The sequence below is a fragment of the Coturnix japonica genome, chromosome 2 (genome assembly GCF_001577835.2).
Source record: "Coturnix japonica isolate 7356 chromosome 2, Coturnix japonica 2.1, whole genome shotgun sequence".
NCBI classification, from domain to species: domain Eukaryota; kingdom Metazoa; phylum Chordata; class Aves; order Galliformes; family Phasianidae; genus Coturnix; species Coturnix japonica.
In genome coordinates this window covers 50,699,694-50,723,907 of record NC_029517.1, presented here as the reverse complement: position 1 = coordinate 50,723,907, position 24,214 = coordinate 50,699,694, and the positions used below count along the sequence as shown (strand labels likewise).

Sequence of the window (24,214 nt, the reverse complement as noted above, 5' to 3'; positions counted from 1 at the left end):
CTATTTAAATGATAATTAATTCTTCTTTGACTTAAGTAAATACAAATATTTTCTAAAATCATTTTTATATACTTATTTAATCAAATCTTACTTGCCTCTTAGGTGACTAATGAGAAAAAACAATTGTGCTTAATATTTCAGGAATTTAACACTTATAAAGGAGTTTTTGGAGACAGAAGATAATGTATGGAATTCAAGTGAAAAAGAAATGGATCGCATTTTACATCTTGCAGAAGTCATAGAAGAAATTGTAATGTTTGATTTCTCAGCTCTTTCAAGCCTCCAAACTCTAATGGAAGCTGCCTTGAGTAAAGTTATTATGTGGATGAAAGGGGAGGAATCCACCATAAATGTCTCACTTGCAGTTTCTGAACTCTATAATGAAATACAAAAAAATTTACAGGCTCATCTGAGATTTTGGATGAAGGAGAAGACAGATTTTTTCTGGCAAATGGTGAAAATTGTGTCCCATGAACTTGACTCTAGGTTTTCTCACATAAGTCAAGTGGAAGTTAAAGAGGTACTGGAGACTTTATCTAGATTTATATTTACAGAAAATGAAAAAAGTCTTAATAGAAGCATGCAAGTGCTTAAAATTATCCTAAATGATTGGCAAGATTTAAATAGACCTACGTTGAACCATCTAAAATACATAAGTGAAAACTTTCTAAGGAACCTCTATGAGATATTATCATTTGCTGACAGTCATGTCAATGAATCTTTCAGTGTTGGTCATGGAGTGAGTAATACCTCATTTTCACTACTCTCAAATGCAACTTTTATACATAAAGTGCAAGAGTTAGGCAAAATTGTTCCCAATTTCTTTAATGACATTCAAAAATTAAACATCAGTAGCGTGGACTCGCTTTTTCAGATACTTTTCTCTTTGTATCAGAATGCTGATCTGCTCTTAAATGCTGAGAGCAATAACACTTTGTTAATGTTTCTTTATAACACCTCAAAAGATATTTCATCCTTTCAAACATGGAATGATTTGCAAGACGTGGACCAGGTTTCTGATTTTCTATCTGAAACTTTTGATCTTCTCTGGAACTTCACCACTAAGTCATTCTGTGAGAAATTACTGATCTTTTACAATTACACAGAATTTCAGGCCCACTCTTTTGTACAGGAAGGCAAAAAAGAGTTGCAAGTTGTCTATAATATTCTAAGCAACCTTAAAACCTTATTTTTAGATGAAGACCTTGAAGAGGCTGCCTTTTGTTATTTGGAACATTTTTTTGACATCTCCCCAGAATGCATAGTAAATAAAGGGTGCATTGGTTTTTATCTATCAAACATCACTTCTGTAAATGATTCAGCAGAGGTTTACAATCTCCTGCTTCCACTGGACATTGTTTTGTATAATGTAACAAAACTGGAAGATAAGGTAAGTGTATATTCTGCTTTGCATTGCACTTTTACGTGGCTTCAAACCTGGACAGAGATTTTTGAAGAAACATCCAAAATCTTAAATTTGAATTCAACCTTTTTTATCTATCTAAGAAATGATCTGAGAAACCTCTCGGATAGCTTTTTAAATACAACTCATATTGAACTGTGTAATAAAACAACTATGGCTATTGTTGAAGCTACATCAGCAATGAATCTGTTGAAAATGATAGTTGAAGGTGGTAATTCAAGTGACTGGAAAGATTTTGAAACGTACCTCTCTATAATTCAAAGTGTTTTTGGAAATGCAATTGATGCTGCAAGCTCACTTAAAGGTAACAGTTCAGATGATGCTATAGAAATGATTGAAGCTGTGATAACTGAATTGCAGCAATCTGTACTAAAGGTTGTTAATAGAGATGTTTTGAATTTGTGGCTTAATACATTCATCTCAGGAGGACCTGAGGGAGAAAGGAGTTCCAGTGAGTTTTCCATTGGGAATTCACTTTCTACTATTCTCAAACTCTCTCAAAAGGAACTTGGATTTGTTTTTGCTGAGTTAAAGGATGCTGCTGCTTTCTTAACATTTGAACCTCTAGATAAATATTTGGTCTGTGCCAGTGTTTTCCAGAATATTACAAAATTAATTTTTGACAGTACTCTGAAAAACATAGACTATTCACAAGTGAATTTTTCATTCCATACTCATTCCTTTCTCAAATCTTACAGTGTAATAAATGGAGTAGAGGATTGTGATGGGTGGATCCATGGCCTTCATCGTCTTAGTGAAAAATACAAGTCACCTTCTTACCTTGAAAGTGCAAAACATATTTTATTTCTACTGAAATCTCTGGGAAACACTGAGACGGATGCTAAGCTAAAAAATGTTGTGGATTTCCTTAATTTGATTTTCAGTTTCTTGATCCCTGAGTGCTCTGTAACTGGTTCTGATGTGATTTGTGCAAATGTTTATTTTAATATTATAGCAAGAACTTTAGAAGTTGTTCTCCCTGAATTTACTGTACAAAATGACACTAATGTGCTTGAATATATTTTTACACTCTTAAATAATTCTGGAGGACTAATACAGATGGCTGTGAATAATTTAATGGGTCACTCACAGTATACATCAAATGATACCCATTTCAATCACTTAATCCATGGATATAACAGCACTTTAAGGACATTCCTTAATCCCTTCCATGGTGTTCTGCTTTCCTCAATAGAACTTTTGTCAGAAATTAAATGTCTTCTCAAAAATAAAACTTTTGAAATGCAAGAAAGCAGCTCCTCTCCTTTGGATATTGAGACTGATGAGAAAAATATTGGTCTGCTGATGGAGATCTTTGAAACTGTGGTTAGTAAACTCAATAAATTCAACTTAAACTTGCCCCATGAATTGCAGGGTAAATACAACATGTTTTTTGAGAGACTGATGGAAAAAGCAGCTCTGAATGGCAAACTAGTAGGAAAGGCACTCAAAATTTTCAAGTCTTCTAACCTTACTAGTTTTCCAGTAAGAGATGATAGAGAGTTTCTAGAGCACGTGATAACCCTGGTGCAAAATCTAAAGAACATGGATATTGAGTTCTTGATAGGTCATTTCAAACAAGCCCAGAGGAGCTTGGACAATTTCTTTAAAAATATCAAACCTCTGCTTATTGAGAACTCTGAGTTAGAAATGTTAATAGAGTGGTGGAATGCATTTGAGAATGGTTCATGTAATTGGAACCTGACTGGCTTATGGCACATCATGCAAGTTTTTCAAGAGGATCTCTCTGATGTTGAAGAGATGTATCATCTTCTCCTTGATGTCATCAGCCTTATGGAAAGTCTAACTCATGGAAACATCACGGAAGCACTAGCTGAAGTGTATACTTTTGTATTGACTCAAGAAGAAAAAATGCCAATGTATACAGATGTAGAAATCTCTAATCAAGTAGAAAGTCTACTAATGTTACTAGAGATGCTGACAGATGTGCCTGATGAACATGCAGAAGCCTTAGTTTGTTTCTCTGCAGAATTCTGCTGGATTCCCACAACAGTAACACCTCAGAGTGATCCCACTTCCAAACCTTGTGACGTTATGCAAAATAATTTTTCTCTGAATCACAATGCAGTCTTACAAATCATCAAGCAACTGAAACTCATTACTCTGAATGATAGTTTCTTATGCACTATGGAAGATGTTCAGACTGATATTACTCACAATCTCACTTGTTTTTTTCATCACATTAAGGAATGGAACTCTATTCTTTTGAAGTTTTCTGAGCTTCATCATATAAACAGTTCACTTCTTAAAGAACTACTGGCTTTTTGGGATGAGCTATACCTCTATGCTGTGCCTCTGCAGGCAAATAATACAAACTCAACTGTGAACTGTTTCTCCACACCAAAGAGAAGAGTGGCTTTACAAATCATAGAAACTCTGAGTAGTATGCCAGCAGCAGAAATGGAGATGTCTGAATATGTTCTTGAACAGCTGAATGATCTTTATGGTGGTTTAAGCTGGAACAGGCACTCAAGAATATCACTTATAGAGACTGTATTTCTTTACGTCAAGAACATGACTAGTGAAATTTCTGGATTCTTGAATACGGAAGCTGTCTATTCTTTTCTTTCTGTACTTCAGCCTTTAATGACTCTGCCTCCCTCTGGAAACCAAGCTTACTCGGTGCTCATGGTACTGTCATCTTTAAATGGGAACAGCAATATATCTGAGAACATTGAGAACATCTGGTTTCCTGTAGTTAAAAGTATAGAAGACTTGTTGAATTTTAATGTGAGACAGTCACTTGCAGTGCTAGACCAAGAGTTTCAGTTATTAAGGTTAGCCACTGGGCAGCCATCTTCAGTGTCTCTTGATGTGTTAATTCAGCAGTTTAATACATCATCTGTAGCGGCTGTGTTAAGAAAGCTTGAAGACATACAAGAGATTATGAACAGCTTTCTGTGTGAATGTAATAATCAAAACTATTCTAAAGTGATGCAACCTGTAGTCCTTCTTATGGCTAATGAAAAATCATCAGATCTGCTGCTGGTTGTTAAAGATATTATTGACTTTCTAGAACTATTCCAAAATAAGTCTAAAGAAGATTACACTGGTATGTTGTTTGTTGATCATCTTAGTAGAGAAATATTGAATACTACTTCCACTGCTAATTCAGTTTTTCAAAACTTTCTTTTTCACATGATTGCTGACATTGCTGTTACAAGAGAGGCTCTGCATGCAAACTATACTGAGCTTCAGATAGTTGACTTCATTGATTCATTTTTTGATAGTGCACAATACGGAAACGTTTCTACTATGTCACAGAACAGAACACTGGAGATCATGCAAGAAATGTTGCAAGTTAATTTTCTGTATTTCACGGAACATATCAGGAATAAAATAGCTTTAGTAAAGGATTTAAGGTAAGCAGTTTCTATGTGCTACTTCAAACATGTACCAAAATCCAGCAGTGACAAAATAACTGTTTATGTAGCTTGCTCAATTTTTTATTAATAGGTAATAGGTAATAGTCTCGTGGGAGTTGGAAGGGACCTTAGAGATCATCGAGTCCAACCCCCGGCATTCGAGCCTCTGTGCTGCAGAGCGGCACTTCTACCACTTGCGCCACAGGGCGATTCGAACACCCGAGCCCAGGTGTTGCAATGCGGCATTCCTACCACTGCACCAACGGGGCACACGGTCACTGTTGTATTTCATTTTTGTGCTTTTGTGTAAAACAGTATTGTTTCATGTTATTTTGTGTACACTAGATGTATTTTGTATCAAATTATGTTATATGATTCAAGTTCATTATATACTTAGTAATCTGTATTGATGCTTAAGGTGGTTTCTTTGGAATTATAGAATCAAATATTTCAAGAAACTGGTTGCTTTGAAAACTTTGCAACTCTGAAAACCGAACCACAGTTTAATTAAAACTTTTTACAACTGACCAACTCTTCATTTTCTTGTGACTAAGCTTCAGGGTTTGAATGAATAAGTGCTCCGAAATCAAACACAAAGTAATTCAGGTTTCTGCACTACCTCTTCAAGCAATTAATTTTGTGCACCTGAAAACAAAAAACAAATTACAGCACGTGTATTCGTTTTCTTCAGTGATGAGAAAATTCAGGAAGTTATTGGTGTGAGGGGGGAAAAACAAAAAAGTTTCTGTTGGTGTTTTGAGTGATCCTTCTTTTGAAAACTGGGACTAAGAGTGAGTAAAAGTAACTTAAATTTGATGATGTCTTATGCACGCAATATGTTATTTAGATGGTGTGAGTATAGTATGTGTACTTATATATACATGCATACATATTCATACATATTCGTATATGGATATTAAGTTTTTCAGCTAATATATGAATATATCTCGTTGATACATGTAGTTTTATATTTCTATACACAATCATCTGTATTAACCATAACATGTACGTATTAAGGTGTCCAGTTTGACAAATGTAATTTCTGAAGGAAACTTCAGCCCTTGATCAGTTATGTAATGTTTCTTGAATATAATCTAAGCTAGCAGCAGAGGATTTCTCCTTTTGGGAAACATTTACTAACAACTTACTTAATAGAAGTACTGCTAGATGAGATTTGTTGCATTTATGTGGTGCTCAGTCAGTCTCTTGAGAACTTTGATTCAGACAGCTCTATGGGGTCTTACTGATGGGACTGATGGTCCTACTCATGTAGCCTGACAGAAAATCAGTGTAATGAAATTCTTGCATGACTAATACGTTGTTTAGACGTTTAAGATTCATTTTAATGTAAATATACTATTAACCCAATCCACTGAAAAATGAAAATCAACGCTAGAAATGTTTTATTTTTCCAAAATGCTGGTTTTCAGAGTTGTAGTGTATTCTGCTCTTTGCTCTCAGTTCTGCAGGTACTGTGAACAATGTGTTCCTGAAAACTAACTTAAAAACAGTTACAATATTACTAAAATACTTTATGATGTTCTATCTTGATGAAACCTGTTTTTTTAAGTCCATGGAAACACTATGTTCTGATTCGGAAACAGTTCAGACAAATATTGAATTAATTGCTAGTTGTATAACTATTAATACTAAAATCCTACCGTGGTTCATTAATGATTGCAGTTGTATGTAGCCACTGGAAATTTGTTATGGTACACTCGTAATGAAAATAACACTTTCTCATTAATCTTTCCACAGAGCATCTAAAATATGCCAAATTCTTCAGAAACATTTACAACCTGCTAGTGTTCTACTATTGCATAAGTTGCAGTTTGCCATTTTGAATATTCTTAAAATCTTCTCAGGTTGGTTACCATGCTTGTGACTGTTTGGATCTCTCTCTGTGCTAGTTGTACTATGAAGACTTTGAGAAAACGTTTATAAAAATGAATTAGTTTAGGTAATGCAGAGCAGTGCAAGCATGCTAATGTAGGGAAATGAAACCAGCAATGGCACAGGAAAAGATTTTGATCCCAAGAAGGGATAGTTTCTGGAGTGAACATAATGATTCAAAATCTTAGTGAAAGCAATAGGTCTTGCAGCTCCTCTTTCTTCTATCATTTTTAGCTGTGTACTCTTTCCCTGCTTCCTGGGCTTGCTCTGACACACCAGGACCTCTTCCTTCCTTCCTTGATCCAACTCACAGAACAAGTGGAAGTCTGTATAGGCATTTGGATTTTGTACTCAGCAATCCAACAGAAAAATATATATTATATTATATTATATTATATTATATTATATTATATTATATTATATTATATTATATTATATTATATTATATTATATTATATTATATTATACATAAATATTGTATACACTATAATATTTCAAGAGGACAACATGTGAGTAAGCATTTAGTGTTCAATATGTTACAGAAGGNATTATATTATATTATATTATATTATATTATATTATATTATATTATATTATATTATATTATATTATATTATATTATATTATATTATATTATATATTGATGGAATTTTTCTGTTAGATTACTGAAGTGAATGAAGTTATGGAGGGTTTTTTTTTTTTTTTTTAATTTTTTTAATGATAAAGAGTTGGCTCAAAGCAGAGTTCATCTAATAGAAATGAAAAATTGAGCAAGTGTATAAAGGAAGTTTTACCTCCTACTTCTGAGTAGGCTATGGGTAGATTATAATGCTGCTGAGGCAGATGATTGGCTAGCTATAGCTAAATAACTTCAACAAATTGTTCTGTATTATTCTGCCTTTGACTTACTTCATGTTGGCATTAAAGTAGAAAACATTGAGAAAGGCCACATATTGACACAAGGGTGTAATTTCTTATTATGTAATGGTGAACAGCAATGGGAACTTAATCCAACAAGCCTTTCTTGCCCTCTAATGGAAATTATAATTGGTCAGTAATATTTCTTAATGCCTTAAACACATCAGACTTTTGTGTTTATTTGCTTTTTGAATAAATCCACCTATCTCTGTCCCCCTTTGTTTGGATAATTTTTTATTTGCTGGGATATATATATATATATTTTTATATATATATATATAAGTATAAATATATTTAACTGATTAAACTTTGGTCTCTTTCTCTTACAGAAGAACCAGTTGTCACTAGCAACCTTTTCTGTGTTGTTACACAGTGTAAAGAAGGCATAATGCATCACTTATTCATCTCTATAATTGAAGGAATCACTCTGGTTCAAGATCATTACCAGGTCTGAACAATTTTCACACCTATAGGTGTTGTTTAAAGAATGAGTTATTCTCATCTGACTAATGTCAGATGATTTTTTTCTCCTGCTTTTGAAATGATCTGTCCCCATGGGGCTATATGAAGCTGATGTTTGTATGGGTGTAGTTCTAAGGCATGTTATAGTAATAAACAGAAGGAATTTGTTATGTTAATGAGCTTTAAAAGCTGTAAATATAACTTGGATTACGGTAACAAGAATAACTGAATTGCCACTCAATACCAAACATACCATCTTAGTTCTTTTAAATTTTGTGATACTGCTAATCTCATGAAAAAGACTACACTTATACTTCAAAACTTTTACAGGAACAGCTGGAAATATCAAGCTAAATACAGAGCTGTTCGATTTAAAAATGGCAATTTTGGTTACCAGATGGAGTCCGTGTTTTTATTTCTTTTAACAGTGTGTGAAATTACCTGCAATCCTGGTTGGGAGGCAGTAGCATCTGGCATTTAGTTGGATTCACCCAGAGCCAGAAACAGGCCTTTGGATATCCCACACAGATGTGTGCACATCTGTGCATGTACGCACAAGTACAAAATACTAGCTTTATGCTTTTAGTACAGAATTTATCTCCTATCTTCGTGAAATAGCTCTTCTAGTTTGTATTCTGTCTACCTGGAGGATTTGCTGACATGAATGAAAATTCATCGTTTTAAGGTGAACAGGCATAAGAGGCAGCACTCAGATCTTAAAGTAGGCTTTTGCTGAACAAATATATTTCTCTAGTATCCATTGTTCTGTGACAAACTTATGCAAAAATAAAAAAGCAAGATCAGAAATGTGAATATTCAGGAGAAAAACTAAGTGAAATCTACACAAAGCATGATGCAAGAAAGCTCTTGTATATCCAGAATTTTTGAGTTTACTGATGGAAAATAAGAAAATGTTTAGCCTAAAATAAAAACAATTTTGTTGAAATGAAATTTCAAGTAAAAATGTTGAAATTTCTGTTATGGGATGAACCCCCCTCGGTCAATTTACAGAAATTTTTGTTGTTTCCAAAACTCAAATCTTTGAGAACTCCATGGTTCTGGAAAATCTTTGCCCAGTTTCAGATGAAGTGAGGAAATTAGTAGTACTTTATCAACGTTGTCATTTGAAAATATGCATTATTAGATTGCCACAACTACCTATGTCAAGCAATAATAATCAACCTCATGAATTTGCTAACAAAATGATTGCTGTGTTTTGCAGAGTATTGAAAGAATGTGGATGACTTCCAACAAGGGAGACTGTGAGAGCATGGCACATATAAACCTGAAACTTTCTAATAATGTAGAGAGCTTCCTGAGAGCCTTTCAGAATACCACTGATGGCAGCTGTGATTGTCAATTAATGTTGGAAAATATCCAGAGACGCTTGCAAAAGTAAAGCCCTTTATGTTTTGGTATCCCAAATGGTTCATGTTAGTAATGTTATTTTGTGCACATGTTCAAAATTTTGCAGTTACAGGATAAGTACTTTTCATCAGTCTCTTTTTTTGTTTGTGTAACTGAAAATTGAGCAAATACAATGCAGAGGTTCTTTAGGTTCCTATTTAGCAAAATTCTGGATACTTCATACTTTTGCTGAGCACTTACAGCTAATCTTCTTGGTTCATGAGTGCTCGTAAACTGTCAGCACTGAGCTCGAAATAATTTCAGATAGTTGCTTAATTACTTGAGGGAAAATAATAAATTTTAAGTAACTTACTAAAACAGTTACTACATATTTCAAATTAATTGTATCTCAAATTAATGTCAGAAGTGGCTCCTCTTATAACTGTTGCTATTGTAGTTTGTCTGATTATTTTGATAATAGGATTGAATGGTCTGTGAATTATTCAGATAACATGGAGGAATGTGGGCATTGGGGTTTTTCTTACAGACTGTAGACCCATATACAGTATTTTAATAGTAAATGATTTCTGAAGTGAGTATACTCTTTATTGCTTAGAATTAGAGTTAATTAATCTTTAACTGGAATGCTTTGCATCTCTAGGTTTTAAAACTTTGTGCTCAGTAAAAACTATGGAAGTGAGACATTACTAGACCTGTGCTTCTCCTGAAGTCATTGTTTGTCTGATGTTTTCAGTGCTCTACATCTTCCCATCATGACATTCTGATTTAGGGAAGAAATATGGTAGTCTAAGCATTACATAAAAGCAGCATGCAGTGGTCAGCGTAGGTGCACGTGTAATGTGTCTGACCTTTTTCTTCAGGACTATTTCATTGTGCATGATACTTCATAAGCATACTGAAGTCAATTATTTAATTCTGATAAAGTGTGAATTTATGGTTATCATTACAGGCTGATTGAAAATTGGGAGATACAGTTGTCAGAAAATCCTGTGGTAGCTTTTCTCAGCAATTTTAATCTTTTAAATGGTGAGTTATGGTTTTCTTCAGCACTTTGAGTCGCTACTTTCTATTTATTTTATTTTGCAAGATGGTGTTGTAGTTTTCAAACTGTTGAGGGATGTTCCTTATGGAGAGCGACATTTAAATTTGATGTAGAAATAACTTATACAGTATGAAGCTTTAATGCCCTTTATGACCCCTTATATAAAAATCTAGAGAAGAGTCTGCAGTCTCTGGGGAACTTAATGAAGCAGGATGGATAGCTCTGTTTTTATTTTCTTCCAGATATGAAAGTCAAAGATTATGTGCAGAATATTACTGAGTTGAGGTTGGGCATTCTTTCTTCTGTCAACATTTCTGAAGAAACTATCAGTATCATCTTGGAAGCTAATATCTCTTTTACAAAGGTAAAAGATTAAAAAGAAATGTTAAATTAACACAATAACCCAGAGCCAATCAAAACAAAAGATGAATTATGTGTGGAATCTTCTGTTTTCATTTGTAAATTCTACATGGAAGTCTGTGAGATTTGGGACTTGAAAACAATGATGGGAAATATTAAAACAATTTATAGTAGCAGCAGTCTTAATTAAATTGAGCTGCTTCATTACTGTCAGCACTGTTTTGCTTTGTGCTGACATTATATTTGAGCTTTGCTATCCTGTTAGTTTTTGTCTTCCCACACTTGAGTCTTGTACAGAGTAGTCTGATTTGTTTTGTATTCTTTGGTTTGCTTCTCATTGTTCTTTTCAGCTGGATTTTGCTTCATCTGTGTTTATCTTTTTTACTTTTCCACTGTATTTTTTCTAAAGAGTGGATAGAATAAATTCTCTGAGTGAAGGCCTGTGTATATTACATTTGCTGCTGTTTCCTGTGGTCCCTGTGTTTACTGTATGATCCCTGTGACCATACAGTAGAAATCATGATAACTGCTGACTAACTGCAGGTTTCTCTCCCAATAATGCCTGTGTGGCAGAAAAGAGTTGGAGGTAGATTTGGCATAAACTGATTAGGTCAATCAAGCAGCCACTGGATGTCACTGATGTTCTACTTGCAGAAATGATTGCAAGTTTTGTTCATGAAAAGTGTGGCTATTAAAAAGGCAGTTCATACACTTGTGACTACTTATAGATGATTTGTTCTTCTACTCCTCTGGCAGTATGGCAGCCTTTATTGTTAACTTGTTATTCTGATACCATAAATGGTAATGAGAGAAGTCATCTGGAAGTGATTCAGTTAAATGGGATTCTGTGCACCTTTGATCTTTTGGAATAATAATGCTAATTGACTGAATTCTCTAATGATTTTTCTCTAATAATCTTTTTTTTTTTCTGGTAAAGTACTATGTAGAGTTAAGATACATGTACACATCTCACATTTGTGTATTTATACAGAATTCTTTTTATATGTATATGCACTTAAATCTTTTTCCTGTTTGGCTGGAGCACTTAAGACCTGTGATAATATACAAATCATTTTTTAAGCTGTTATCTATTTTAAGCATAGTTTATGTTGCCATTTTCAGAAAAAAACTGACACTCACAGGCCCTGTGCAGCTCTATATGATTTGTGACTGTATTGCACTATTGTGCTTTCTTCTAGGATGTTAAGAGTGAGCCTGTAAGTTGCTCATACTTGCTGCACTTAGCTTTCTACCTCAATATTATGCACTGGCCATTCTCAGTAATGCACTGGCCATTCTCATTAATTCTCATTAAAGCATATAATTGACCTGTTCACAAATAAAAATGAATGTTTATAAGGAACACACTTCGTCTGTTTATAGCATTAATACATGAGAACATACCAATCTGATAGAGAGCTGGATGGTTCATTCTTTCAGTTTTGTTGTGAACTGCAAATTGCTACGCTACTTGAGAAATTCTCATTTTATTTACTACATACAAACTTTTAACATGCATACGTTGTGATAGGTTTTTTACAGTGCCTTTGTGGTAGCCTTCACACAAAGATGTGATGAAGAAGTACTTAGCCTCTTGCTCAAGCTACCTGAAAACAGCAACACTTCCCTGGCAGTGGAAGAATTATGTTCTTTACCAGCGCTGGATTTGTATACCACATTTGTACTGATTATACAGAATTTGAACTTACGTCATATAATTTACATGGTAAGATTATTCATTTCCTATGCTTTTCTTTTGAAGGTGGTCTAAAGCATGCTGAGTGATATATAGTTCAATTAACAACTATAGTATTTTGTTGTTTCAAGCGTCCTTTTCTGTGGAATCAAGCACTAGCCATGTGCTGCTTTTTTGTCCTCATTTAGCTCCATAAAGAAAACATAGTTGAACAGGGTTGGTAGATCTTACTGTATTCCATATCTCTCTTCCACAGGAAAATTATCAGTGAGGAGCTGATTATGAATGCAACAGAAAAAACTCAAGAGGTCTGAGACTTAGCTTTATTAATCTTTTGCAGAGTTTGCAGTTCATATGACTAGTCACTTGGTAATTTTTGCTTGTGAAACACTGATCTGATGTTGCTGGAATGAAAAACAAGCACAGGAGCCCTCATTATGTGCAGTACAAACTTATTTCCTAGTATGAAATTATATCACCCTGGAATGCATTTTATTTTCTGTAGTAATCATTCTGGGAGTTCAGGTGGTTTCTTCAGGAAGGATGTAAATATGTTTTTCCAGCTCTCAGGATAGCTCTAAGGGCAAACCACCCACATTTCATGTGATCTCAGTCAGATAACTTTGGTTCATAACATCTCTGTGGTTCTTAACAACATTTAACACAACTGAATGATTATAATTACAGCTTTGTCTGTTGGCATCCACTCTGTGTAATCCAACTGAAAAACACCCTACAGTTATTTACTTGGGTAGAAAAGTCCTAGAAAACTTATGATTGTGATAGGAGACAGTGTTTGTATACTCCTGGAAAATAATGGGAATCATAGAGTGCCAAAACTAAAGCGAAGGGGATGAAGAAGTCTGCAGCAAATATGTGCTGTGTCCAGATTTGTAGATTATCTGGAATTGAATGTGAGTTTTCAGTGAGATGTTTCCACTTGTTAGAGCAAAATTATTGGTTGGAATTGGTGATAGTTATTTCAGATCTTTCAGGTCACTGAAAGTAAGATACTCAGAGCACAGACAGGAAGAAAATTTTGTTTGACAAGCATAGTATTTATTTTATGTGCTGCATTTAAAGCTATTAAAACAAAAAAACAAAAAACAAAATAACAAAGAAGCTTCACAAACAAACAACAACAACGACAACAACAACAAACAACAGAATATAATGCTTCCAAAACTAAAATTCTGCTTTCTGGAGTGAATGCCAACCTAGAGTGGCAAAAAGGAAGAAAAAAGAATGCTCTTTTCTACTGAACTTGAATGAAGCATATTGAATTCCTAGCACAGAATAAAAAATTGTCAGCTCATCCTGAATTATTGTGGAAGTTCTTCTAACTTTTTAATCAAATACAGGTTTAGTACATGGTATTTTTATTTTTTTTTTTAATATATGAATGCAGGTGAAATCTGGAAAGAATATTAGCAGTAGACATTGTTATTGTAGAAGGCGTCTTATTCAAAGACAGGTGGATACAATAAAGACAGAGGAAGCAGATGGGAGTATATAATGGGATTACGTTGTTTTTTATTATCATGCATAAGCAGGTAACTTAATCAGTTTGCATTGCCATAAGAGCAAAATGGCCTATAAAAACAAAGGGGAGATAGCAAACTCTCAGTGCCAAAATGTGCATAGTGAGAACAGTAAAAGGCCAAATGAACTTCTGTCAAGTAAGGAATGGAACGCACATAATTATTTTATGTAATAGGCAGTATATACTAAAAATGGAAAGGGAGGAACAGTGTGAAAGTAAAGTATGTTTTCTAATACGATTCCTAAAGCAACTGAAGTGGCCACTAGATTTAATTATATTTTAAAAATATTGACCTGTTGGACTAGACACCATTAACCTGTTGAAAGACAAGATATCATTTACACTGGATTCTAAGGGGGCAGAATGTTGCAGATACCATTAGTGTGGAAGTTGGGTAGGAAAGCTTGACAGTTATAAGCATATTATCTGGATTTACATTTCTAATTTGTCGTATGACAGTTCTAGAATTTCTAGATAGAATTCTTTAGGTGAACTTGAGAGTACTAGGGAGTTTTGTTGAATGTGCATTGCAGGAACATTTGATGATCAGGTTTAGAAATAAATAATATTGAATGTTTCATCAAAAGTTTAAAATTTCTTCTTGTATGTGAAACATATTGTCATCTATTTTCCTTCTACTCCAAGAATAAGATACCATCTGAGATGGGCAATGTACTAAACACATTACTGGATGTGGTCTCTAGTATCAGCTCTCTTCTCAATAAAGTCCAGCATGTAATGGAAAACCTTCCAGCGTTCCTTCAAGCAATTCAAAACTCTGGTATGTTTGACATCTCTGCATTGCAGCAGGTATGTGTATGATTTTCACTGTGCAAATTTAATTTACATATTGATGTTTGGGATGTAGAAAAAGGAGGATTTATTGTAGAAATTTTATACTAGAAAGTTAGGAACTTCGAGAAAAAGTGTCCTTTGAAGCACTCTGGTAATTTTGATGCTGTATTAGTGAGTTTTTTCATCTCTTTTTATTTAATAAAAATTAAATAAAACAGAAAAAAGTTTCCACCTTTCAAGGAGAGTCCATTTCCATAAGAATGCCTGCTGGCATTACCTTCTCGATTTGTTGCACTGAAAGGTTACGGTTGAATCTGGTGCTAAATGACAAAAATCCCTCAGATATGAACAGTGCAAACTTGTTAATGACTGCCATCTACAATAAGCATTGCCTTAAACGTTGTTGTCCCTTGTGATCTGAATCTTCCTGTGAGCTGCTCTTCTGTATGACTGAAGGATGTTAATAAGAACATTAATCAATTTGTTGTGTTTACCTGAATTAGAGACAGCATATGTCTTTTTCAGGAAAAATCATTTGCCTTCTGAAATAAATGTACTGTATTGGTCTGAAGCAATAATTTGATAAAGCATTAATTTCTTTTCTTCATATACCATTTTGCTCCATAAAAAAATGTGCTGTAATATCTTGCCGTGTTAAACATCGCAATAAAGTACCAGTATTTCCTGGAGTGTTGTGCTACTCATCACTGAGTATAGATTTGCTTTCTACTTTTCTTTCAAATATTGCTAGCTAAATTTGATACTTCAGACAATTATTATTATTATTATTATTATTATTTTTTCCCCAAGTAAGAAATTTCACTATTTTTTCCTATTCTGCTTATGGTCAACACAATAGACAGTTCATGTTTGTGTCAATAAGAATATCTATTTTTGTACATTGTCCTTTACCCTTTGGTTTCATCAACACTTGAATGATCTTTAACCTCCCTCTACATTTTAAGGAAAAAATATATATTTACTTACTTGAATAGCCGATATTCCCACTCTGGACAAATTAGCTCTTCAATTTATTTATTTATTTATTTATTTTTTGCTTGTCATATTCTTTCTAGGTATACAGCTGTCCGGTTAGATCAGAAATCCCAATATTGAGAGGTTTTTTTGCCCATTTGAGCACCTTATTACAGATAGCCTTTTAATCTTTGCTGCCTGCTTCCTTTTTCCATAAGTTGATTGGCATCTAACTTGACTGAGTTTTTTAAAAATATTTTTTATTTTTATTTTATTTTTATGGGAGACTACTTGTTTTAAAAGCCTTGACTGTGAACATACTTCATTTAGCTTAATACAGAACTACCGGATAGTTAACTTATATGAATATCCATCCTATGTAGTTTTCCCACTTTGTCAAAGCAAAATTTTAGAAAACATCCTGTTGATTCACTGGATCTTTAGTTGAAAAGCAGTAAGTAGATTCCAATCTGATGGTAGCAGCTCACTACATAAATAGTCGTTATTTGAATTTCAAGTTATTTTGATTGGAAACAGAATTAATCAGGGAGTTTGTGCTCTTTGACTGAAATGATGCTTATTTACCCTTCTGGTGCCATCACAAAGAAAGATTTAAAATGACTTTATTCAGTTTATGAAGTTTTTTCCTCCTTACCAGCAGACTGATTCCAGAGCTGTAGGTGATGGTGTTATGAAATACAAATGTAACTTGTTTATTATGTACATATGCAAAAAGTCATGTTCTGATGTCAGGTGTTTTAAATAACACTTGCTAGTATTTCTCCAGGAATTAACAAAGCAGCGCCTGGCACTTGAGTAAGTGCATTGATCACAGTAAACAGTTTCTAACAGCATAACCTCTAAACTGTCTGTGATCTATTATTTATGTAAAGAACTGTACTATTTTGAAAAATGACTCTGCTGTTAAAAACAAAACACAAAAAAACCCCAGTGAATCAAATGTTAAAATCACTTTCCAATGCTTTAGTTAGCATAGGAAAACACTACTTTTCTACTTACAACCTTTGCAGTTTCAAAATGCTGATAATCCAGTTATGTTCTTCCTTGCATGCATCTGCAACAGTGATGAGCAGACTTTGTGAAAGCTGTAGTCCAGTTGTCTCGATATTTCCATTTCTTTTGAGTCTACCCAATACAGTATTTTTCAGAATTTATTGTAGCAATATATTACTGACTTTCAGTACCCTGTCAACTAAAACTGCAAAAAACTGCAATAGCTTTTTTTTTTTTTTTTTTTTTCCACTGTGACAAAATTGATCAGGAAAGCATGAAAAAGCACAGCAGGCCCTTGTTTTTGTAGGCAGTTTCAACAGTTTAGTTCTGTTGATTTCCTTGGATGGTGAGAACACCAGAACTAATCCCTGAAGCTACAAAGACAAGTAACTGGTTCGTCTGTATTTGTTCTAGTTCTTGCAAGGTGGACAGTTCAGAAGTTCAGCTGTTGGATCCCTCAAGTCTGTAATTAAGGCAGTATGTAAAGAAGAATCTCCATTTTTCAGCAATGCAAACCTGTTCGTTGATATGCCCAGAGTTACGGGACTCTTAGAGGACAATATGGGAAAATACGGGATTCCTGAAGATTCAAGTGAGAAAGTCTACTGATCACAAGTTGCACATATACTTTTAGAGCTTGAATATTTTTTTACTGATTAAATGGAAAATACCAGTTGACAAGTCAGTTGGCATTGTAAACCTAAATGTGAGGGATGATCTTTAGAAGTTTTGCTACTGAGAAAGAATTGTGATGAGATGCAAGTGATTCCATTTGTTTCCTGTCCTTTCAAATTGATAATCAATAAGAATATTCATGCCTGAGAGACTTACTGTGCTTTAAGGAAAATCTCATTTAGTATGCAAATACATCTTTAAGATATAAAATGGAAAAATCTATTGTTGCATACCTTTCCTCCTTGAACATAGCATTGTGGTGGTACTGCACAGCAGAATATGTGAACTTTCTGGAAAAAAATAAGTTTTTAATAGTTGCGATATCTATTCTTTATCAAGTGCCAAGAATGTCTGTTCTCTCATAATTTCACCTCTGCTATCTTTCTTCAGCATACTTTTGATTCATCCTGATTAATTTAATAGTGCTGAAAACCTTGTTGGTGACTGGATACAACAGAAGAATGCAAAGGATCTGTGAGATAGGACTCTGCTTCTGCTATCTTGGCTGTACCAGCAGGGAGCCTTAGCCATGCTCACATGTGTGTGGGAAAGTCATGGCAAACTCAAATTAACAAGTCTTCTGTGTCTTTTGGCATATTGCTATTTTTGACTGGGTAGTTCAGTCTCTTAATTCTTTGATGGCATTTAGCAATGATTGCCTTTAGTAAGGAATTTTTCCTTAAAGGTAGTAGGAGTCAGAACAAAGAACTGGGTGTTCTAAATGTTTCATTTCTGATTTTTGTTTCTTTTATATCTGACCTGAATCTAAATATTATTGGCTTAATTTTACATTATTTAAAATAATACAAATCTCCCTTAAGGCGTCATTAATGATGTTTAATGGCATATTTGTAAATCTGCTCATAATTTAAATAAATGTGCAGGAGCTGGGCATAAATATTTAAATGTTTCCCATAGTAAACTCTTTGCCTTTACTTGATACTAGTGTGAAAACTGGAATTTCTTTGGGCCTATTCCTTGGCATACATTTTGAAGGACATGATGCCATCCCAATGTATTAATAACTTCATCTGGTATAGAAAAATGTGTTTTAGTTAGGAATAGAAAAATGACTTGTTTAGATTTTTCTAATCAGAAGATTAGATGCCATAGATTTTTTCCTTTATTTTTGTAGGTCTCAATGAAACTGTGCAAATAGCAGCTGTATTTGTGAAGGATTATTATCCTTCTTGAGTAAAGGAAATGGGATCCTGGGCTCCATCAGGAGAGGGGTGGTCAGCAGGGATAGGGAGGTGATCGTCCCTCTCTACTCTGCTCTTGTGAGGCCCATCTGGAGTACTGTGTCCAGGTGTGGAGCCCTTCAAGTACAAAAAAGATATGGAGATTTTTGGAAAGGTCCAGAGGAGGGCACAAAGATGATCAGGGGCTGGAGCACCTCCCCTATGGAGACAGGCTGAGGAGTTGGGTTTGTTCAGCCTTGGAGAGAGAAGGTTGCGAGGTGACCTCATTGCAGCCTTTCAATACCTGAAGGGAACTTACTCCCAGGACGGGGAGTAAACTCTTCGAAAGGGCTGATAATAGCAGGACTAGGGAAATGGTTTAAGTTGAAGGAGGGAAGATTTTCGGTTGGATGTTAGGGGAAAGTTCTTTACTAGAAGGGTGGTTAGGTTCCTGGAACAGGCTGCCCAGTGAGGTTGTGGATGCGCCGTCCTTGGAGGTGTTCAAGGACCAGGTTGGACAGGGCCCTGGGCAACCTGATCTAGTAAATGTGTATGTTTGGTGCCCTGGCTAGGCAGGGGGGTTGGAACTACATGATCTTGAGGTCCCTTCCAACCGTAATTCTGTGATTCTGTGATTCTGTGAAATCTAGTGAACAACTGAGAGGTCTGGGGTGGATGTGGTTCATTAAAGGTGACTCTTCCCTCACATTAATTTTTGTGTGCAGAGGTGTTACATGCATCTCTGTATAATGCACTGACACAGCCTTTTTTGGACAGATGAATTTTGAAAGTGGCTTTTCTCGAGCGCTAATGGTGAGAAGCTTTCCGTATATGTTCGTTTGTACCTGGATGTTAGCTGAGGCTTGCATAAGCGTCCTATTGGTATTTTAGACAGTGGTTAAACAATTTCTATTCTGGGATCTGAAGTGATTGTTTATTCACCTGATAATATCTGGCATGCCATCATGACATGATCGTAAATTAAGACTGAGGACTTAGATTTAACAAAAAATAAATAAAGCTAACCTCACCTGTGTTGACTTTCTGAAACACGAATCTGTCTTTGTATTTGCAGCTCCTTTTTGCTTGAGGCTTTATCAGGAGATTTTACAGTCTTCAAATGGGGCTTTGGTATGGACTTTCCTGAAGCCTTTATTACATGGGAAGATACTGTACAATTCTAATGTCAGTAAGATTGACCTGGTTATAGAGAAGGTGAGTATTAAAAGAAATACTGTTTCTTTTATATATACCTATAGATAGATAGATAGATAGATAGATAGATAGATAGATAGATAGATATTATGATCATGATAGGAGACAGTGTTTGCACACTCCTGGAAAATAATGGGAATAATATAGATATTATCTATAGATATTATAATAATTACAATATATTATAATAATTATAATAATATAGATATTATCTATAGATATATATAGCTCTTGCAACTAAGCTTTTGCTCTGAACGTTTTCTCAATGTGGCACAGCACAGGGAGCTGTGGGAAAGGGATACTCAGGAAGGAAAGCCTCACTGAGCTGCACTAAAAAAAACCACAATAAAAACAACAACTACAACAAAAAAACAGACTACAGTGCATTTTACAAATAATTTTACTGTCTGGTGTGGCAAGTAATCTGGTTTGAGCATAATTGTCTGCAGTGATGTGTTTGTTTGTGGCCAGCTTTGAAGTACATTGGTAAAAGAAGGGACAGTTACTCATTCTAAGTACATCTTAGCATTCTGTGCTAATTTTGCAGTTATCTTGCAAAGATATTATTTTTCTGTAACAACATTATTGCAGGAATTACAAGTTAAATTCATTTAAGATAAAAAAAAAGCTGCTTGTAAACAACACACAAAAAAGCTGTAGTAACCTTAAATGTGATAACCATTTCCTGTGTAAATGGAGTACAGTGTGGTGTTCTGACTTATGCTCTGGAAGATGAAAACCTAAGTCAAATAGCTGTGAATTGGAAGTAAGGTTTCAGTGATTTTATATTTTGCAGTTAAATAACTTAATTTGGGCAACAGTCCACTTCTGTAGAATTGAATATAATTGATTAAAATACTAAATAAAATGTTAAAATATCACTTTGAGCTATTTCTTTGTAATTAGAACAGTTAGAATATATATAAAAAGGTAGCAAGATGATACAGAAATAAAAGAAAAATAGTCTAGCAAATCCATCAAATTTGACTTCCTGTTTTTTGTCAATTATAATTAGGAAAATAGATAATGAGTCAAGTAACTTAGCCTGTCTGGCTTTGCATAAGCGCACTTGTCTGTTATAAGACATCATCATAAAGGCGATGAAGTGTACTCAAAATAAAAATGTTATTTATGCTTAAATCAGAAAGATGCTTAGATGTATTCAGACCAGACAGGGTCATAGATGATATTTAAGACTATAATTTTAATCAAATGCAACAACCAGCCTAAATGTTTCATATTTATTTTGATGGATCTCCATTCTTCAGAAAGAAGGGAACTTAAAGTGAACTTTTATTAAACATCAAACTGCAGCTACCCATTAGAATATAAACTCATAAGAGTCTTCATTTTGTCTCAAATTCTGACTCACTGTGGCCACTAAAGATTGCATAGGAAATTGCTGAAGAATATGACAGTAAAGTGATATTTTCTCCAGATACAGTCACAACTCCCAAAGATATGCCAACATTTTACTGATATACTTTGTCCACTTTTTTTTTTCAGCTCATGTAAACTCTTAGCATCCACAATGTCTGTGGTGAGGTGTTATCTACCTCTTACTTCTTTACTTGTTCTGTAATTTTTCCAGAGAGCTGAAGAACAGCTTCACTTGAATTTTTAGTGTTTTATATTTTCTATAACTTCTATATTTCCACTTCTCTCCTTCATTGTAATTTCTTATTGTTATCACAAAAAGAGAAGTTGCTTAGCAGAGATTTCAGAATCATTGGTCTGTGTAATCTCCTGGTTCTTCCAGTGTGTGATTTTATTTATTTATTTATTTTTAATGAATGGCATCAATTTTTGTTATACTTCGAACCCCTTAATACCAGGGCAGTTTTAAGCAGGAAGTTATGTTACACTGACTCCAGTACTTCAACAGCTTCATCCTTGAAATCTTTTAGAATTATTGGCTGGATGTTCTGAAAACTACTTACTGTTCATTAGTATTTTTCTGTATTGCCTTATGCTTAAGTATGCATCTCTAGGAGAGGAGATGTGAGTGCTAGATGAGGGGTTTTGCAAGACGCAGTTAAAATATTATGGCAAAAATGTGCATACTTTTAATAGGAATTATTGCAAAGCCATGGTCCGAAATTTCAGTTTATAAGTCATTAGAGAAACTCTTTGCTAGGAAATATCGTGATCTCTAACATAATAACAAAGTTTGATTGTAGTGGAAAGATCTAGTTCATAAAAACACTTCTATGACTGATAATACCAATTTAAACAAAAATATGCTGCTATACTATCTAATATCGAGCATGTTTGTGATCTGTTAAAGTAGGCCAGTAAAAATTGATGGTTGCTAGCTGGTGACTAAGGCAGAAATTATAGTTTATGCTTCACTGGTCCACAGAATATTTTGCTATACTCAGGACTTCCTCTGTGAAATATACTTCAGAAATACATTTGGTCAGTTGTTTTCGTGGTCCAGACCATGCTTCTAACTTGTAAATTTAATTGCATTATGGTAATATCGAATAGAGCAAAAGATCTATACAGCTTACAGAATCTTTGAGTATGTGCCAACTGGTGGTTTGTTTTTTTTTTTTTTTCTGCATTCTGAAGCACCCCTATGATACTCTGTACAAAAAAGACATTATGAAATAAAGAGGTTTTTATGACCCTTTCAGATAGGAAACATAAACAAAAGGTTTCCTGTAGTGTGTGTTTTATTTTGTTTATTATTTGGAGACTGCAACAAATACTTATTTAAGAAAAACCAAAAAGGTAGATATACTTACAGTTGACTATCAAATGATATGGAAAAGATTTTCAGAACATCTGAAGCATGCCAGTTTTTCCTGTTTCCTGTGGTTTGCTGTGCTAGGTCTTTTTCACTGGTTTTCATGTCATTTTTCTCCTAGGCTAATTTCACTTTTGGTTTTGTGGAAAACTTGAAGACTTATTCTCAGGCATGGCTAAGGATGGCTGAAGTTTTTAAAAACCGCGGAAATGTCCTCATGATCTCACGGCTGCAGGTTGGTGAAATATGGTGTGGTTTTCTGTGTTCTCATGAACTGATCTAGGCAAATCGCTGTACATGTAAAGCTACCCATCTGTCTGGCTGATAAAAAAGAGACGTTAGCTTCAGTTTTTGAGCGTTCAGTGTGATACTGACAATCTTCAGAGCTCATTACTGGGATTTTTCCTGTTCTACAAACTTTATTTTTGTTATTATTTTTAATGTATATTCAAGTAAAATGTAGTTTTGCTACATTTTACATGTTACGTGAGAGGTTGTTATAAGTATTAAGGAAGTACTAACCATACCCTGGGTTGTATCAGGCTCTATAAGAGAGCTCTCAAAGAGCTGCTTAGATGGAGAAGAGACAAGAGGGCAAGGCATATGAGGAGTAGCTGAGGTCTCCTGGTTTGCTCAGCTCAGAGCAGAGGAGCTGAGGAAAGGCCTCACAGTGGCTGCAGCTTCTCACGTGTAGTGGAGGGCACCACTGAGCTCTGCTCTCTGTGAGAGGGCCAGGGCCAGAGGGAACAGCATGGAGCTGTGCCGGGGGGGAGGGCAACTGTGGGTGGAGGAAAGGGTCTGCACCAGAGTGCAGTGAGCCCCAGGGCAGTGGGCATAGCCCCAAAGTGCTGGAGTTCAAGGAGTGTTTGGACAACACTCTCAGACATAGGGTTTGGGTTTTGGGTGGTCCTATGTGATGCTAGGAGTTGAATTCAGTGATCCTTGTGGGTCCCTCCCATCTCAGAATATTCTGTGCTTATTCCATAAGCAGACTACAGTAAAGGCTTCTGTATATATTGTCTGCACTGTTATTAAGTTCAGGTAAATAATGTTACTAGTAAACAGGCATGAGACTTGCAGATCCCAGGAAGCTCTTGTAGTGCTAATATATTTTTTCCCCTTAGAACTTGGCAAATGAGATAAAGAATTGAAAACAATATAAAAGGAATTCCCAGCTGCCAGTTTTAGATGATGTTTATTTCACTACTGCCAGTGCTAATAGTTCAGTGCCCCAGAAGTCTAGCAAAAAAAGAAAATAAGTTTCTGTCCCAGTAGTTTTGTAAAACCATTAGAGTGGACCAGGTTAAAATATTAGGAGTAAAATAGGAGAGTGAAATATAGCAATGGGGAGTATGTGTGCTGTAGTTTATTTTAAATGGGTAGTGTTAAGCTTTGAAGGGAGGAAGACTGAAAACACGGAGAAGCTGAGTGACTTCTCCACTGTTACACAGGAAAACTCTGAGAGGAGTATTTTGTATTTCTTTAGTAAATACAAACATGACATTATCTCCAACTT

At 34.8% G+C, this 24,214-nt stretch overlaps 1 protein-coding gene across 1 annotated transcript in view; it reads left to right on the top strand.

Annotated features, from left to right (window-relative positions):
- ABCA13 (ATP binding cassette subfamily A member 13) overlaps window positions 1-24,214 on the top strand; it is a 164,803-nt gene that overhangs the window by 29,236 nt on the left and 111,353 nt on the right. Inside the window, exons 17-26 of the mRNA XM_032442584.1 lie at window positions 142-4,496; window positions 7,950-8,068; window positions 9,305-9,477; window positions 10,400-10,476; window positions 10,735-10,856; window positions 12,384-12,578; window positions 14,737-14,901; window positions 17,290-17,467; window positions 19,807-19,946; window positions 22,820-22,933. Coding sequence (XP_032298475.1) covers window positions 142-4,496; window positions 7,950-8,068; window positions 9,305-9,477; window positions 10,400-10,476; window positions 10,735-10,856; window positions 12,384-12,578; window positions 14,737-14,901; window positions 17,290-17,467; window positions 19,807-19,946; window positions 22,820-22,933 — 5,638 coding nt within the window. The remainder of the gene's footprint in view (window positions 1-141; window positions 4,497-7,949; window positions 8,069-9,304; window positions 9,478-10,399; window positions 10,477-10,734; window positions 10,857-12,383; window positions 12,579-14,736; window positions 14,902-17,289; window positions 17,468-19,806; window positions 19,947-22,819; window positions 22,934-24,214) is intronic.